The sequence below is a fragment of the Dermacentor variabilis genome, chromosome 3 (genome assembly GCF_050947875.1).
Source record: "Dermacentor variabilis isolate Ectoservices chromosome 3, ASM5094787v1, whole genome shotgun sequence".
NCBI lineage: Eukaryota > Metazoa > Arthropoda > Arachnida > Ixodida > Ixodidae > Dermacentor > Dermacentor variabilis.
Window position 1 is genome coordinate 189333715 of NC_134570.1, and position 19731 is coordinate 189353445.

Here is a 19731-nt window from a genome sequence, read left to right on the forward strand (position 1 = left end):
GTTATTAACTACAGGTCAACAAATACTACAGGACCAACGGCTCGGAAGAACGCAATACGCTCCCCCACACAAAGCTCTCAATAAACTCCAGGCAAGGGACTGGCGCCGCCTGCAAACTAACACATACCCACACTTGTCTCGTCTACACGCAATCTACCCAGACAGTTATACGTCCCGAACATGTCCCTGGTGCAGCAACCACACAGCGACACTCGCGCACATAACACACGAATGCACCGACCGTCCGGGCGACGCAATTTCGCCACGAGTCACAACACACACACTCACTACGTGGTCTTGGGAGGCGAGACTCTCCGAACTGGACCTGGGAAGCCAACTGGCGACCCTCGACCAGGCCCGGCGAGCCGCGATCGCCAGTGGAGCCCTGTCAGAGGGAACTACCCAGGAATAAACCGCGCAACAGTTTCTGCAATAATAAAGTTTCTCCTCCTCCTCCTCCTCCTCATAGCTTGGGTTCATAATTATGGACTCGTGGTCGTGATGTCTTCATGGTCGTCGCGCCGCCTTCATTCCACCTTTGTCCCTCGACTCTCGTCATGCCATCGTCGTCGCGCCATCATCATCATCATACACTCATCATGCATTCTCTTACACACCGCCATTGTAAAACTGTTATGCTCGTACAATCGTCGTCATTCCTGCTTCGTGATCTGACTCTCGTCATGCTGACGTCGTGATGCCTTTTACTCCACCCTAGTGGTTAAAGTTGCCTGAAAGCCGGGGCGACTAGGGATGCGTTGTCGGTCATGAGGCCGTCGCGGTCCGTGTATCATCATCATTCCAGTTCTGTCATCTGACTTTAGTCATGCGGTCGTCATCACGTGGTCGTTTTATAATTGGCAAAACTTCTGTACCGACATCCCATTGCCGTCAAGCCTTCGTCATTTCTTAGACGTCAATCTTTCTTCCATATTCACTTGTAACCACCAAACCTTCACCATTCCATCAACGTAAGTCTTTCTTCGATCGTACGGACGTCATTCAATCATGATTACGCCTCCATTGTCATGCCGTCATCGGGAGACAGTCGTTATTATGCATCGGTTGCCAGATCATTCTCGTCATAGCGCGGTGGTTGCGCCATTCTCGTCACCGCAGTTTCGTCACCCGATTCTCTTCATGCCGCCGTCATCATCACGCTATCGTCGTCATAGAGGTTTCATAATACAACGATCGTTACGTTATTGTGATCACACACTCGTCGTCATCCCCATCTCCTCATGAAGTTGTCACGCCATCATCATCTTTGCGTGGTCGACATATTGTTGTCGTCATGTATTCTTTCTCTTACTATCGTCATGATGCCGTCGTGGTCGTGAAATTGTCGTCATTGTAAGTTCGAGATCCGATTGACATCATGCCATTGTATGAGCCATCGTCGTGATACCGTTTTAATTCTTCATCGCTGCAAGTGGTCGTTTCCCCAAGGTCATCACATCAGTAACGTCAACCATTGTCGTCATTTGGTCATCGTCATACCGCCTTCGTCCAGCCATCAACGTCCTTTTGTATTCGTCATTTCATCGTATTCATGCTGTCGGGATTATTCCGCCGTTTTCAATCGGACGTCGTCAGACAGAAGCTATCATACTGTCTGTAACACTGTTGTAATACTGTCCTAGTAATTCTGCCATTGTCGGGTCATCGTCGTCATTCCAGCTTCTTTCTTCGGTTCTCGTCATACTGTCACCGTCACGCCATGATGGTCATAGTCATCGTTGTCTCATTGCTCTCATATCGTTGTTGTCTGGCTTTTGTCCTTACCCATCGCAAAATATAATAATCGACATCTTTTCGACATGCCGTCGTCGTTATTCCGCCTTTGTCGCTTGATCGATATTTTCTTCGTCATGCCATCATCACTGCGTTGTCTTCATGTAGTCTTCGTCATGCGACCATGCTCATGGGCGATGTCGGCAAGCGAGTGGAATAGCAAAGTGGGACGATAACGGAGTATGTGGCATATAGCCTTGACCACAAAACTCTCACAATTATCGCTACACGTATTAAATAAACGTGACATCAGGTATCTGGTTGGTCTCTTTATTGCTCAAATGCTGTTCGCATTACTATCGACAATCATCTGTGCGATCAGTTCTGCTGTAAAATTTCATTTAAATATATAAGAACAGATCGCATTTTTAAATCCACGGAAATAGATTTTGGCTCCGGCGGCATTCACCGCCAATATTGACATTGCAATGTTGACGTTAACAGTTACAAAGCAGTAACTAGAAGTTATTTAAGCAATGTTAGTTAAATAACTGATGCTTCTCGACTATCAGTGTCCATCATGCTGAAAGAACGAGCGCTGAAGAAAACATCATCGCATCGGTTAAATCATTATCTTTAACTGTTTTCATTTCAGCGCACATATGGTGTCGATTCATTTTTCATAGCCTTCGTCTAGTCGCGGTGTTGCAGGCATGACTCTATACCAACAAACCTGGTTTTCCAACAACCTAATAGGCTGTACAAAGTCATTTTTCATTATACCATCATCAAAATGAGGCTGCAACGGCAGGAGACAAGCGCGTGACCTATTGCTCTGCAGCGCAGTCACATAGTCACGGAGCTATCGCGGAAAGTGAACATCTCAGAAATTGGTAGTGGTGTCGCGCGAGCCAACAAAAACGAAGCAGAAACAGCAAAGATTCGCAATTTGAAAGACTTCCGCATATATAACGCGTGAATGCCCAGTAGCAAAAGACACAGCGCCTGCAGTCCCTACCTTCATAATAATGGCTACGCTTGACGCTGACTCGATATAATGCCGCCTCGGCTATTGCAGAGGCCACAAATCCTACGGATAATGACGCGCAACAACGCAGTAGTTACAAAGACTAAACCTAAGGACGTGGTGGAGTTAGTATTTATGAAAGCGCTGCGAAAAAGTTTCAGAAAAACTGAAAACCCCTTCTCCTGGGGAAAACATTGCGACTTTATAACACATAATATGCCAGGCGCCGCCTTCATCTCATATGCTGTATATGAGTAGGGGTTCTGAGCGGGCACAAAAATCGGTCGCGCAAAATGAAAGCCCACCTCTTAAGGTATGTCCTAAACTTGCGCAAAAAAGCGCGTGCCACGTTCTGAAGGCCATACCACTGCGCGTTCACGGTCGCGTAGAGCGGCAAGCAGGTGAGAGTTCTCGTCTCCTCTCAAGATGTCTCGGGAGCCCGCGAGAATTTCCGCGCGTTTCAATCGTTGTTCCTCCCCGCCTGTTGGGACATGGCGTGCGCGCCGGTCGGGCTCCCCGGAGAGAGCATTCACTTTAGCGCCCGTGTGACGACTTCCGCGCCTGTTATTGGCTCGCTCGGGTTTGCGGAAACGGGGCGCAGCAAAAAAAATGGATTCTGTACCCATCCTCGCGCGGTAGAGAATGCTTGCCGCGAAGGCGCCTTCCGCAAGCTTATTTTCGCAAAGGAGAACGTACCTTTAGACGCCCGTTCCTGCGGCGAGCGTCGTCGGCGGTTTCATTACCGAGCGAACGAGCTCCGCGAAAGTTGAAAGAGCGAACGCGGAGCGAGAAACGAAACAGGAGAGCTACGACCGGCAGAGACCAATGAGATCTGCAACCTTAGTGACGTGCTCAGGGAAATTAGCGTCATGCAGACCCGCCCGAGCGCTAGTTTCCTACTATCCTGTGCCCGCGTCAGCGCTCGCTCGCGCTTGTTTGGTTTGCCTGGTTTCGCATCGTTCGCGTTTGTTTCAATCGCTATGGTTTGCGATTTTTCAGTCTAAATGTGTGCGCGACGCGAATTATTTGGTACTTTCTTCAAGCTACGGGGGTACAAGCAATTAAACTCGAACCTTCGACGAGCCATGCATAAAAGCCGACGCGCTTGACTCGTAGATGAGATTTCTGGTGGTCGCCGACTCTGCACACCGCTATTGTCCTCGAGGTTTCGCCCAATAAATAAATAGTTAAATTTCTAACTCAGAGTTTTCACACTGTGTAGCTCTTCCCTATCACTATCGTTACAATATAGTCATAATACAAAATAGTGTCCGCAAGGTTTCCTTGCTTTCCTGAACAATGAGCGACGTGACCGGTTGTAGTGGTTCGTTGGCCGCAGCGGCTAAACTCGTTGCCTGAGTAGAGGTTCAGCGCCTCCGCCGATAAGATCCTGTCGCTGAGAATGAAAATCTGTGGCACAAAATATTTCGAATTCAAAATTCCTGAACAGCTGCGATCAAAATTAGCATTATTGAGTCTCGCAATCGTCGACGAATTTTTTTTCGTTTCTTCTTGTTGCGCTACTCGCGATAAGTGAACCATGTACAATCACCTTATTTGTTGGGTGTTCCGAGTTGTTTGTCCAAAAAAAGCGTGCGACAAACGCTTTTTTGCCGGCGCATAAGGGAAACGCACTCCATCTGGTGCAAAGTTCAGAATGCCACTACGACGGTTTTTTCTATGCGAACATCTATAGAATACTCCTGTATAGTATTGAAATAGCATGCTCAGGCACCGGCCACATATGTGGAGTTTGTTGAGTGTCAAGAATATTGCAACTATTGTGCGATCTACCGGATTTCGGTAATTCGTTCGTCGATATTCTCAGAGCGACGTCGCGATGACTGTCCTGTTGAAACACCATAGTTCTTCTCCCGCAATGCTCCCCTGGCTGTGGTGTTTCTGTAGAATTTGGAATTTCCTAGAAGAATCCAGTGATTCAGCCGTGAATGGCGAGTGCACCGTGCATAAGGTCTCACCGTATAAAGGAACGGGGCTCATTTCGTGATAACCTGATTTGTGGGTTGCAATGCCGCCCGCTTTGTTGTCTGCATATTCACTCCCTGCATGTAGGTTAAAGGATAGTGCTGATGCTGCTACTATTAAGCAACATTTCACAGAAACTCATGCTGTGTTGACGTGCAGGCGCATCGTCGGGGATTGGAGAAGCAACAGCACTGCACTTCGCCTCCCTAGGATCTTGGCTGTCGCTGACGGCGAGAAATTTGACAGAACTTCAGAGAGTCGCCCAAGAATGCCATGCCAAAGGAGTGCCAGAAGAAAAAGTAAGATGTTTTGCAGCTTTTAATTGTTATAACAATCATACGCACTCTCTTTGTGCATTTCTGCCGTCACCGTCGGCATCGTTGTGAGGTTCCGTGAAAGGTTCAAGGGCGATAAAATCGTCCCATGTGCGAGTGAAAGCGTGAAAAGCCAAGTTGATGATGGCGGCTCAACCTCGCGCCCGCAAGGGAGCAATGCAGGGAAGCGTGGAGGGAGCACCGGGGGCATTGGAGGGAGCGATCTACTTTGGCGGCTGCTGCGTATGGGGCGGCCCTGCAGCCTCTATCTTAAAAGCGAACTGTGATGGCGACAGAGTCCAGGCGTCTACGTGCACAGAGGGCCGACAGCTTCGTGTGTGCTGTGTTCTCACCGCTTAGTTCGCGATGAAACGAGAAGCCACACGAAAGTCAATTCGCTCGATTCTTCTGCCACGCTTCCTCACTCCAGCGTTCTGACAGCAAGTTTGTGTGCTCATCGAGTGAGATGTATTCATGTCTGCTTATGTGCCTGTACACCATGCTTGTTCACTTAGTGAGTGAGCGAATATTTACAAGTTTTACGGCCGATAAAATTTCTATGCTTGCATCGTCTACTAATTTTGTATCCGAATCTATGCTTCGCCTTACGGGCAAAAGTGCGACTCTTTTTCCCAGCGAGTGCGTCACCGTTTTCTGTGAGAACTTTATCTTGAGAATGTTTCTGATAGATCTCCTATATATGACATTAGAAGGGTTGCTGTACGTTGGCATAATATATTACAGAACAGAGCATAGATACTTCCAAAAAGTTCATTGTTAAATCTAACATAGACGGGATGGCCTATATTTGTAAGTTTTATGCCAAAATTTGTTTGATCAGAACTATTCTAGTATACGGCTAGCGCCTTTATTTGGCCCAGAAATAAATTTTCACGCATATACACCAAAAAAATTCAGCAAGACCCAGAACTCGAGTAACAGCTACTCACAAAACAGGATTGCATAGTACAAGAGAGTTGAACACATACTTCCTACCGTTCGTAGTTTACCGGGTTACCCGAGAGTGTGAACAACAACTAGGCTGGCAGTGACAGCTTGTGACGCTGAGTTTAATAAAAGAGCACAAAAAACCCATTGCCGGAAACCTCCCGTATTTTGCTTTCCTGCTGGTGTAAAGCGTTGGTAGGGACGTATTAAGTGTTCTTGTAGAGCGCTCTTTTCATTTTACATCGACAAGAAAACGCGCGACACGCACACAGGAAAAAGTAACCCCTCTTCCAGTCCGTGAAGACGGTCGAACAGCGATCCTGTGTTAGTTATACGGAGTGTTATACCATGCAAGTCTATCTTCGCAACCAGTCTATATTGTAAACCTTTTATTTCACCATTCTTTCACCTTCCGACGCTGCCATTGTGTTTGCGCCTTTCGGGCGCGCACTTCAGTATCGGCTTCTCGGCGCAGCCGTTTAAACTACGCATCTCTGGCGCGCATGTCGGGGTAGGCCTTACGACCAAGAGCCTGTTCACGAGCCAACTCTCACTGACGCTCGCGGTGGGCAGCTTCTTCATCAGGAGTACGCAATACACGTGGTCGGCCCATAGTTGTAACTGTGATGGAATATGGGGAACCACTAATCCAAATCTCCGTATATTGGACGTGAGACCCACCACTGGAGATGCGGGGGCAACAATTGTTTTGAGGATTGGCTGGAGGATTGACGTGGCTGCCGGCACTTCTTGCACTAGCAAGAAGTACCGGCAGCCACGCGCTTTTTGTATCGCGTTTCAATCGCTGGTGACTGTTCGCTGGCCACAAACCGCCAGCATAACATTTATTTCTTTTGCGGCAGGGTAGAATCAATCGTTGATAAATTCGATCGATGTCCATCAGGCTCGGTCGCCGAAACAGCATGGTGTGACTACCGTATAAGATTCGCGTATAAGAGAGCATTCTCACAGGGGAATGGGGTCACTCGAACCCCTTTCCAACGGTTGAGCTCTTCTTTGCTTCGCCCGCTAGGTCACGTGACCCCTTTTTAGCGAAGCCCGACAACGCCGGCATAGGGCCGCATAAACAGCTTCGCTGTAAAAATCATGAGCCATTTCACTCTGAAGGAGGATGACCAGCGAAGCTGTTTAGCATACGACACAGAGGTGCCAACAAATTTTGAACATTGGTACGGACTCATTTACTGTGATTTTCGTATACATTCGCTTCGATGACGGGACCGCCACCTTGAGGCACCGGAGGAAACTATACACGCGTGACGTTTAGACGGTACCGCAACCACGGGAGAGCGGAAAGAAAAGAAAGGAGATACGCACGCGCGTGGAACGCGGTCGAAATGTATTATCCTTTCTTATCAATTTAATATCTGATACCGGTTCCATTTGGACCTAAGGTAACAAATTGTAGTGAAGAGGAATGCCCGGCGCCGCAGCCACATCGCCAGTCGTCCGGGAGGCGCGAGCTCGAGATACACTGCCTGCTGCTCTCTTGTGCTGTTAGATTCTGGTGGAGGTGCGACGGTTTTACCCAACCTGTAATTATGCACCCGAACTCTGCCATCCGTCATGCCTGACGACCCCAGCCCGACATCCCCACCGGTTGCTCCAGCCATCGTATGTGCAGGTGCCCAGCGTTAGCGGGATCCTGATATCTTCAGCGCCACCGATGAGAAAGACGTTAAGATTGGCTGGAATCGTATTAACGTGCCAGCAACACCAAGAAATGAGACGATCCCCTAAAGCTCGGCAACACGATCTTCTATTTATCGGGCGTCGCGAGGCTGTTGTTCAAAAACCACGAAGCCGATCTCCGCACGTGGGCTAGCTTTAAAACCGGGATTATAGAAGTTTTCGGCCGCAATGGTGTGCGCGAACTTCGTGCTGAACAACGCCTACGAAGCCGATCCCAGCAAACTGGTGAAACGTTCACCAGCTACATAGAGGACGTCGTCGACCTCTGCCGGCGTGTCAACCCGACGATGTCGGAGGCGGACAAGGTACGTCATATCATGAAGGGCATTTTCGACGATGCCTTTCATTTGCTCCTCTCCAAAACCAAGGCGCTGTCTCTCGGGTCAACGAGCTTTGCCAAAGTTTCTACGAGCTCTGCAGACAGTGCCTTCTCACGCGACACCCCCCTGTGTCCGACGAAACCCTCGCGAGCAGGACCGCGGCTCCTGAGATAGACTCCCTGCTTTGCCAAATAAAGGAGTTCGTCCATGCCGAGGTCGCTCGTCAGCTTTCGCTGCTGTCCTCAGCCACACCACCACCTTCGCCTTTGCCGGCCAACCTTCGCCAGGTCATCCAGGAGCAAGTGTGCGCAGCTCTCCCTTCTGACCGCGAAACTCCGCCTGTACCGAATCTAGTAGCTTTTCCCGAGGTGACTGCACCTCTTAGCTATGCCGAGGCTCCCGCGCGGCCAACCCCTGCGACCTTTGCGCCATCCCCACGGTCGTGCCACCGCGTCCAGCTCCTCACTTCGTTCAGCCGCGGTACAGCAGTGGACAATGGCGCACTCCTGACAACCGGCCAATATGTTTCGCGTGTGGTGTACCTGGCCACGTTGCATGATTTTGTCGTCGCCGCGCAACGTCCTACGGCCGTAGCTTCGACGCCGTACCATACGTTTACCCATACCCGTCACCCTCCGCATCTCAGAACACGGCCAGATGTCTTCCTACTCGGACCACCGCCCTCTTGTTGACCGCCGTTAGCCATCACCTCGGCGCCGCTCGCTTTCGCCGATGCGCCGTTGTCCTTCTTCGTCGGAACGGAAAAACCAATCGTCGCAGTTTCAGAGGCAAGAGCTGCGTACCCACGAACAGACGAAGGCCTTTCCCTCCTCCGACTAATGTTATTGACGTATACGCGGACGGCGTCGCTGCACTCACCCTCGTTGACACTGGTGACGCAGTTTCAGTTATTAGTGCCGAACTTTGCCGATCGCTCCGAAAAGTCACGACGCCACTGTCCAACGTGTCACTTCGTACTGCCAGCGCAGACCACATCATCGATCGCGTTGTGATCAACGACCTCCTCTACATCGTCGAATTTTGGTGCTGTGTTCTTGTTTCCACGATCTTCTTTTGGGCTGGGACTTCCTTTCCGAAGGCCGTCATCGACTGTTCTCGTGCTGAAGTGGAATTTCAAACGCTGTGTAATGCCCCACTCCTTGACGCTCGTGAACCTGAAGCTAAAGTATTTGTTGCCGAAGACGTTACCATTACACCGCACTCATCTGCACTTGCCACAGTGTCATGCAACATTGTTGCTGATGTCAGCGCACTTTTTACGCCATCGGCAATTTTCGCTCGGCGCAAATGTTCCCCGCTGCCTTTCGCTCTTTCGGACGTTCATGCCGGCGTCAGCAGACTGCTCGTCGCCAACCGATTATCCTGTCCCCTCACTTTGCTTCGTGGGAAGTGCGGTGCCCGTGCCCACTTTGTCGACCCTGCTGCCGTCATGTACATACCAAGTGGTCCCATCGCCACTCATGAGGTCGCCGGAGTGACCTGTAACCCCGCGCAGGAGCCAACTTCGCCCGATATTTTACATAGCTCCATCGCCGACACGTCGACTATTTCTCAAAGCGTCCTGCTTCTACGTCTTCTCGACAAGTTCCGTTCGTCTTTCGACTGCCAGCATGTTCCCTTGGGCCGCACGTCAACTGTTTGTCATCGCATCGACACGGGCACCAGTGCGCCACTGCCACAAAGACCATATCGCGTATCCGCGACAGAGCGCCGAGTTATCGACGACCAAGTAGCTGACATGCTCAAGCGCGGCGTCATTCAGCCTTCGGACAGCCCCTGGGCATCCCCCGTTGTTCTTGTCAAGAATAAGGATGGATCGATACGATTCTGTGTCGATTACCGTCGTCTTAACAAAATAACTCGTAAAGATGTTTACCCTCTTCCGAGATTTGACGACGCCCTTGACTGTCTCCAAGGCGCGGAATTCTTCTCTTCTATTGGCTTACGCAGTGGCTATTGGCAAGTCCCCATGGCACCCGAAGACAAACATAATTGATTTATTCAGTTTACCCTACAGGCTCGGAGGAGCATTGAGTAGAGGGGGGGGGGGGGTTACAGAAAAATGCTAAAATTTAACGCAAGGAAGGCAACTACATAGTAAGAGAAACAAATAAGTTTGTACATTGAAAAAAAAGGAACACTGTTAAACATTGCAAAAATACATACAAATTCAAGAAAATACAAAGGCGAATACAAAACGAAGTCGTACAACAAAGTCAAGCGAACATGTGAAGTTCTAAATGTTCACGAAATTTGGCAGGATCTTTTATTGAGACAATATTATTTGGAAGGCTATTCGATAGTGCGATGGCGCGCAGTAATGCAGAGTTATTGCACGACTGTGTGCGGCCAAAAATGCGCTGAAACTGAGATGATTATGAAGTCGAGTAGACATGCGAGAAGGAGTTTCTAGCGACAAGCGGCTGGACCAAGAGTTATAGTAGTATTTATGAAAGAGACATAGGAGAGCAATAGAGCGGCAGGATCCATGTCCCGCAGGGAAACATCGCGTTTAATTTGGGTAATGCTAGATTGACGACTGTAGTTAGAAGTTATAAAGCGGGCAGCACGATTTTGGATTGATTCCAATTTATCTATTAGGTATTGTTGATGAGGGGACAAGATCGATGAAGCATATTCAAGTTGAGGGCGTGCAAAAGTTTGGTAGGCTTGTTGACGGATGGTAGATGGCGAGAGGTGCAGATGACGACGTAAAAACCCTGAAGTTCTGTTGGCTATAGCGCATATCTTCTCGATGTGAAAGCTCCAGGCTAGGTTAGTACAAAAATAAACACCAGGATATCTGTAAGTAGAGTCACGGGGAACTTCCGACGAGTAGATTTTGTCTGATCCTGATTTCGTACGAGTGAAGGAAAGAACGCAGCACTTAATGTGCTAAGTGTCATTTGCCAACGGCGCACCACTGATTAACTAGGTGAAGGTCATTTTGCAAAATTAGGTGATCATCATGACAGTAATCGTTCTTTAAATGACGCAATCATCCGCAATAAGTCGTATGCTGGAAGAAATGTTGCTCGGTAAATCATTTATAAAAATTAGGAAACGAAGGGGGCCTAGCACACTACCCTGGGGTACACCTGACCTTGCAACAGACGTCGAGGAGCTAAAGTTATTCACAGATACGAACTGGTGCCGATTAGATAAGAAATTCCGAATCCAAGATAATGTTAATGAGTCAATCCTAAGAGCAGGTAATTTACCTATTAGACGACAGTGAGCAACTCCGTCAAAGGCTTTTGCATATTTCAGAAAGATGCAATCAATAGTTTTGCTGTTATTCATGCCATAATGTAAATCTGACGTAAATTCCAATAGTTGGGTGTCACAAGACAACGCTTTACGGAAACCATGTTGATTTTGAAAGAAAAAGTTATTAGGTTCAAGATGGTGGGATAAATGGGAGGCAATGATGTGCTCAAGAAGCTTACAACAAATGCATGTTAGTGAAATGGGGTGGTAGTTACCAGGTGAGTGTCTGTTTCTATCTTTAATTATAGGAATAACTTTGGATATCTTCCAGTGAACAGGCAGAAGACCTGTTGATAAAGACTGATGAAAGATGTAGTACAAAATCTGACAGGATATTGCTGACGTGTTTTTTAGAATTTTAAAATTAATATTGTCAATGCCACATGATGTAGACACCTTTAGATCGCGTATTAGTTTTGAAATGCCTTCAACCCTAATATTTATAGGGGACATGAAGAGATAATGAAGGTCGGACACACAGGGAACGGAGGAGCAGTCTTCATTGGTGAACACAGAGCTAAAGAATGAATTGAAACTTGAAGCACACTCAGATGCACGGACAGGAACATTGCCAGCGTCATGTAATGATACTGTATTACTGTCACGACCAGGAGAGATAGCTTGCCAAAACTTTCTAGGGGTAGCGTGTAGAAGTGAGGACAGATCTTTGGAAAAATTCTTCTTTTTGGCTTCACATATGGCTAGGCAGGAAGATTTTAAATAATCCTTATATTTAGACCATGCCGAGGGACATGATAGCCCTTTAGCAGAAGCGTATAACCTTTCTTTTTTATTTCGGAGTGATCTAAGTCATTTATTAAACCATGGGTTACGTTTGTCATTAGATATAGTGAGTAGTGGCACATATTTGTCTACTAGGAGTGACATAGTATTTCTAAATGAATTCCAATTCGCTTCAACAGAATTATTTGTGAATGACGGAAGAAACGCTTCCTGAAAGAAAACCTCAAGTTCATTGTTCATTTGTTCATGATTTGCTTTGCTATAATCGCTTATAATCTTACGTTCAGCACCAGCGAATTTCAGTGGAATATAAATTAAGAACTGCAGTAGGTTATGGTCACTAAAGCCATCAAGTTGCATGACAGGGCTTATGCTATGTGGCTCTGTTGCGAGAATAAGATCTAATATGTTAGTACCGCGGGTAGGCTCAGAAACAATTTGCGTAAGATTGAACTCTAAACACAGCTCAATAAAATCACGTGAATCAATGCTCGATGAAAACAAGCGAGACCAATTAATATCAGAAAAATTAAAATCCCCAAATAGGTAGATTTTATTAGTGGGAAACTGTTCAAGGGCCCTGCTAATACTTTTATGAAGATCGGACACGAACAAGCGGTCAACGGCAGGTGGGCGATAACAAACGCCCATCAGTAACTTCCCGTATAATGTGCGACAAGCCACCCAAACTACCTCAAGAGCAGCGTCAGTGTCAACGAGAAAAGAAGGAATAGCTTTACTGATGGCCACCAACACGCCGCCCCTCTTCTTATGGGAACGATCATGGCGGTAAATGGCGTACTGATTAGAAGTATGAAATAACTCAGAGTCACCTACATCTGCATTAAGCCAGGTCTCGGTTAGCAATACATCATCATACATGCTATCTTCAAGATATTATTCAAGCAGGACACGTTTCGGCAACAGACTGCGGATGTTAGTAAATGATACTGAAAGTGAAGGTGCACGTGTAGTTGATAGCCGCTGGATTCCAGCACTGCGCACATCGGGAACTAGCTATCGATCAGGTATTACGGGATCAGAACAACTGTCGTAAATATACGTAGTATTATCGATACGAAGTTCGTCGACATTCAGTTTGTAAGTACAATTACGTTCTCTGGAAAATTGAAGTAATTTCTTACGTGCCTCTCGAGTAGCTAGCGAAAAATCTTCTCTAATAGAGATCCCAGTATTTTCCAGCCTATATGCACTAGTCAGAATTTCCTGCTTATCCTTAAAGAGCGTAAACTTGGCAATTACTGGTCTAGATTTATTTGAAGCAAGTTTTCCCTGCGGGTGCGCACGTTCAAACTGAGAACCGGCAGTTGTTATTTCTAACTTATCCGAGCATATGGCAATAATTTTTCTTTCTGTAGTCGACCAACTTTCTTTATCCTCGTCGGGAATTCCAAAGAACAACAGATTGCACCGTAGCATTTTGTTCTCAGCTTCGTCACACCTTGACATTAGTTCCAGAAGTTGATTGGGAAATGAGCAAGTAGCATGATAAGAGCTGTTAGACAGTGAGACAGTGAACAGACAGTGAGACAGTGAACAAGCTTTGCCTCCAAAGTGAACACTCTCTAGGTCAAGCTTTTAATTTCTTTATCGGTAGCATCTTGATTATCGCTCAGCCTTCTTAATTTCACCGATTAATGCATTCTGACCCACTTCTAGCCTACGCACAGTTTCAAGGACAATTTCAAGTGTTTGCACGACGGTAGGGCCGGGATTTGATTCAATGTCACCCGAAAGCAACAACAACAGACGTGCAGAATTTTTGCGCAAGAATCAAAATAACAGCAGCGAACGCCGCATCTTATCATACAATTCAGTCGGGCACAACACCACAACAAGGCAGTAATGGCTGCATTTTATACAGGATGCATCTTTGAAGTAACCAACCTGGAAAAACAGCAATGGTAAGCGTCCCATCCTTTCAGCGGTGTCGTGCCCGACCGAAGTGGTGCCTTGCTGGCCTTTATATCCCGCTTCATAGCTGGCGAGGGCGTCTGTGAAGGAACCATGTTGCCAGCCACCAGTAGCCGAAGGAACCAAACTTGGCCATCCTTGCACTTTTGGAAACCGGGGCAGAAATGCTTGATCAGTCCAGCGCGGCCAAAGTTCGACAACCCACGGACATAAGGCACCGACGAACGTAATCTGGAAGAACAGCAACGGTAAGCGTCCCATCCTTTCAGCGGCGTCGTGCCCCTAACATAAAACGGCCTTTGTAACACCAGATGGCCTATATGAATTTCGTGTCATGCCTTTCGGGCTTTGCAACGCCCCCGCAACATTGAGCGTACGATGGAGAATATTTTGCGTGGTCTCAAGTGGAACACGTGTCTGTGCTACTTAGATGACATGGTTATTTTTTCGCCCGGTTTTCCCACTCATCTCTGTAGGCTGGAGGAAGTGTTGCAGTGCCTAACTGCCACTGGCCTTCAGCTTAACCTGAAGAAACGCAACTTTGGCGCAAGTCAGCTCACCACCCTTGGTCATGTAGTATCTAAACACGGTATTCTTCCTGACACCGCCAAGCTCCTTGCAGTATATGATTTTCCCAAACCTTCCTCCGTAAGAGAACTTCGCAGCTTCCTTGGCCTGTGTTCTTACATTCGCCGCTTCATTCGGAATTTTGCGTCCATAACAGCTCCCTTAAATCAGCTTCTACGGAGCGACTTGAATGACTACGCCTGGTCGTCCGCTTGTGACGATGCCTTCCAAGAGTTGTGTCGTCTACTGACCTCGCCGCCTATATTGCTTCACTTCCACCCGGCAGCTCCGACCGAAGTACACACCGACGCCAGTGGTGTTGGACTCGGCGCTGTGCTCCCGCAGCGTAAATCTAGATTCGACGAGTAGGTCGTTGCATACGCAAGCAGCACCCTCACCACAGCCGAGAAGAATTATTCCGTTACGAAGAAGGAATGTTTGACCATATTCTGGGCACTTGGTAAATTTCGAACCTATTATTTTTGCTTATTATTTTTCTTTACAAACCTATTTTTCCAAGTTGGCGGACTCCCTAAGTGTGGTGAAGGCGTTAATGTCACTCTGCAAATATAAAAATCCCGCACTCACTGAAGTCTATTCCGACCTGTGCAAAGCTTATCTGACCAGCATATCATTATATGCTGGGTACCTGGCCATAGGTGAATCGAAGGTAACGTACTGGCAGACCAGATGGCCCGGCCAATTGCATCCCCTGCTGTTAATCCTACTGCTTCGGTCCCTGTCACAGACCTAAAGCCTTTCTTAAGAAGGAAACTACGAAAGCACTGGCAACGCATGTGGGACGAAGAAATAAATAACAAACTGCACGTGATAAAGCCACAGTTAGGCTGTTGGCCCTCCGCAACAAAATCACGGCGAACAGATGTCCTATTCTGTCGTCTAAAAATAGGACACACATTTGGCCCTCATTACTTTTTACTCACTGAAAATGATCCTCGAACCTGTGGTAGATGTGGGGAGAGGCTGACCGTCCTCCACGTCCTCGTGTATTGTTGGGCAGCCGAATCTGAGAGAAAATACCATTTTCCCCTAGCATACCGGCAACACATCCGCCTTCATCCTGTAATGTTACTTCGCCCGGAACCACTCTTCGACACCAACGCAGTCCTAGGTTTTCTGAAAGATGTTGTGCTGCATGTTATTAGCCCCACACGTTCGTAGCGCCTCCTCTCTTCAGAGTATGCCGCTGTGATAGCTGTTCCGTATAGCACGTGCCTCCAGGCCCTTGTGTTTCAAGGGTTCTAAGGAGGCAGTAGTCCTCTAGTAATTTCTTTAGAATCAGATATATTTCATACATCGTATCATTCTTTTGAAATGCATCTCAACGTTCATAGTACCAGTCATATGTCATTGCCATATTTTATTATACAGAGTTCACGCACTTTAGAGCAATTATTTTTAATTCCCATTTACAGCCACGTTACACCAACTTCATAGAAATCGTAATTACACTGCGAACTCATTATCACAGACATGGCGCTCTTTGGTCATATTTGGCCCTTGCGCCATTAAACATTTAACATTCATTCATTCCAAGTTGGTGGAGCGCTTGAAGCCTGCTTCACCTCAGCCGCGGGCCGGCCTGGTATTGCACTATCTTCGAGATCGGCCCATGGTTTTTGATTTACGCACATCAATCCGCTGGAAATAGCCATATACAGCTTCGCTGTAATAAATCAGCCAATTTGACGACTCATAAATGAGACACCGAAATTGATCAAAGGAGTCCTCAAAACCATAGGAAGTACTATGGGTCCGTTTCCTGTAAGAACGCTTATATGCGGTGGCCGGGCTGGATCGAGAAGACAACGCTTCTACCGAGGACGTTATGCAGGGCTTTAATTAGTAAAGGCAAGGCGCAGAGGACCAGGACTCAAGAAGAACACAAACGACAGGACCGGTGTCACTCGAGACTGGCAAGCTGAGGGCGATCAGGTTGACGCACTAAATGGCAGGATCGGTGCGAAAGCTTTGTCAAAAGAAAGGGCCCCATGTAGAAGAAATATGCTCAAGTAAAACACTTGCTTGGGCTAGTTGGTTCATGCTTGAATTAGTAAAGGCAAGGCGCAGAGGGCCAGGACTCAAGAAGAACACAAACGACAGGACCGGCGCCACTCGAGACTGTGAAGCTGAGACTTGAGCATATTTCTTCTACATTGGGCTCTTTCTTTCAGCAAAGCTTTCGCACCGATCCTGCCACTTTGTGCATCAACCTGATCGCCGTCTCTGCTTGCCAGTCTCGAGTGGCGCCGGTCCTGTCTTTTGTGTTCTTCTGGAGTCCTGGTCTTCTGCGTCTTGCGTTTGCTAATTCAAGCATGAACCAACTAGCCCGAGAAAGAGTTTTACATGAGCATATTTCTTCTACATTGGGCCCTTTCTTTCAACCAAGCTTTCGCACCGATCCTGCCATTTTGTGCGTCAACCTGATCGCCGTCTCAGCTTGCCAGTCTCGAGTGGCGCCGGTCCTGTCGTTGGCGTTCTTCAGTCCTGGTCTTCTGCGCCTTACCTTTACTAATTCAAGCATGAACCAACCAGCCCAAGCAAGAGTTTTACTTGATGCAGGGCTTGACTAAGCGCGTAGTAATATAGAAGGTAGGTGAACCGAATTAAGGTGAAATAATATGAATCAAGGGATAATAAGTGGATTAAGGTGGACTAAGGTGGACTAAGGTAAGTACAAATTAGAGCAAGGTTAAAAATTATAGCATGGTAAATTAAAGTGGATTAGGGTGGACCAACCTTGGTACTAACTAGAGTGAGGTGTATAGAAGTGTATTAAGTAGAACAATGCGGATTGAAGTGAATTACGGTTGGTGCTAATCAGAGCCAGGTGGAGAAAATTGGAATTATGTGGAATAACGTGGATTTTGATGGAATAAGATAAATTAGAGTTCGTAAAATTTACAGCAAGGTGGAATAAAGTGGATTAAGGTTGGTAAAAGATAAGAACAAGGTGGATTTAGGAGGATTCAGTTAAAGCTGTGGTGCCATACTGTTTTCGAATTCAAATCGCGTATAGAACTAAAGTGACTGACAATTTTGTTGTCGTCGCTGACATCCCACACTTTATAAACCTACGGTTCCGAGCCGCCGACGCGGCAATAAAATGGCCCCTGCGCCCAGGGCGAAAAATACAGAAAGGGGCGCTGCTAGCAGGTCGCTGAGGGAAGACAGCTTCCCACGACACGCCGCTAGGAAAAGCCCCTCCCCTCCATCCCCGGGTATGCTGCTTGCTCTCGCCTAACCAATGGGCACACTCGCGAGAGCTCTGACGATCTCCGTCGGCTTCGGCCTCTGATAAGTGCGGCTCAGTGCAGCAGGAGCACACGTTACTAGTGTTCGGAAGAAGGATCAACTCAAGGAACGCGTTCGCTGTAGATGCAAAGGAACCGTAGAGGAGCTGAAATCCGAGACCCTAACAAAGGTGGTGGCTGACGGGAGCAAAAAACGTGTACATACCCAATGCTCCACCTAACGCGTTATCTGCGCCACCATAACGCCGTGGCCGTCACGATCTGCCCTAAGAAGTGCCACCCCCGGGAACCGGTTCTTGGCAAGGCCATCATAGACAACCATCACGATTGGAAAGGGTGAGGCGTAGAGACGGTATAGCAGGTTAATGCCCGCAATAAGGCGCCGGGGCATACCTCAATCCCCGCAGGCTTTACTATTTCACGACTCGACAAAATGCTTCACTCAGCTCTTTGCAAATATTCTATTATTTCATATTGTGACCGATGGACTGTTTGTTAGGTTCTGGTCACAAAAGGCGACGTGTTGCATGAAGAGGATGTGGCTGCTGTTGTTCAGAAGACCATACAGAAGTTCGGCCGAATCGACATTCTCGTAAGTTGGATTACGCCTATAATGCCAGGGCAATTAGGCGTGCGTTGCGCCATCTGTCATCGTAAAGTGCGATGTGATCTGGCATGTTCCCGCAGTAGTGTGAGCAGGTACATTGTCACGTACTTTCACTCGCGTCTTGCATACTTCCGTCCAGCGATGGCGATTCATAAAAATTGCTCTTGGCAGAGGAGATGTTTCGAAGTGAATCTTTTCAGAAGCCTTGTAGACTTTACGAACAGAGTGTTGAGAGGCCTACAAAGTACGCGTTAAAATTCTAAATACCTGTGCAATATTTGTCGAAGTTCGCGAAATCTCCGTAGAGCAGGAGGCGCAGGCCCTACGACAGCGATAGGCCGATGACCGGAATATCTGTAAGAAGCAAGTACAAATAAAGAGAGACACTGGTGGGAACTCTCTGCGTGCTCGTGTTGCGTGCTAAGTGTAATACATCATATATCTGAGAGTGCCGACACCAGTGATTTTTTATGGGATAGCATTAGGATGGCCATAGTGGAAAAAAGTGTGTGGGAAGCCAATGACGGGGTAGAGGCACGCACGCACGCGCACGCGCACACACACACACACACACACACACACACACACACACACACACACACACACACACACACACACACACACACACACACACACACACACACACACACACACACACACACACACACACACACACACACACACACACACACGCACACACATACACACACACACACACACGCACGCACGCACACAAGCGCGCGCGCGTATTAAAAATCAGACCTCAAAGAGGTGCGGCGTAAAACTAACGCTGTTCGCTGGCATTTACTTCAAAATTGCGTCTGAATTTAAAGAAAAGGTTTAGCAGTAGAAAAATAGGAGGGTATGCTGCGATAGATCCCGCTATACCAAAATCCAAGATTAGTTACTAATGCTATAATAAAAAGGAAAATATAAACAAGAAGTACACACATGCAGAGAGCACACTGCGTGTAATGTTTAGTTTTTGTTTCTTGTTCTTTATGTGGTGCCGCATAACCTAGCATTTCACAAATGGGCTACAGCGGGACTCGAACCACAAGGATAAACTGCGGTCGAGATATTAGTGCGTTTTAGATGTATGCTGAATTTTATTGTTCCATTGTGATATTAAATTTGGCTAATGGAGCGCTACTCAAAAACGAATCCCGCAGTAAAATTCGAAATATGTGTTTTAGCTGACTGATCTAATTTGTAACGTTCGTGCGTCGTCTACAGATTTTTCACTACTCGCTACGAGGTTGGTTCATGG

At 47.4% G+C, this 19731-nt stretch overlaps 1 protein-coding gene across 3 annotated transcripts in view; it reads left to right on the top strand.

Moving 5' to 3' along the window:
* Nucleotides 1-19731, top strand: part of LOC142576572 (3-oxoacyl-[acyl-carrier-protein] reductase FabG-like) — a 73806-nt gene that overhangs the window by 18770 nt on the left and 35305 nt on the right. For 2 of the 3 annotated variants that reach the window (XM_075686753.1, XM_075686755.1), the window contains exons 2-3: nucleotides 4907-5046; nucleotides 18354-18446. In XM_075686753.1, coding sequence (XP_075542868.1) covers nucleotides 4907-5046; nucleotides 18354-18446 — 233 coding nt within the window. The remainder of the gene's footprint in view (nucleotides 1-4906; nucleotides 5047-18353; nucleotides 18447-19731) is intronic. The other variant, XM_075686754.1, reaches the window with a different exon arrangement.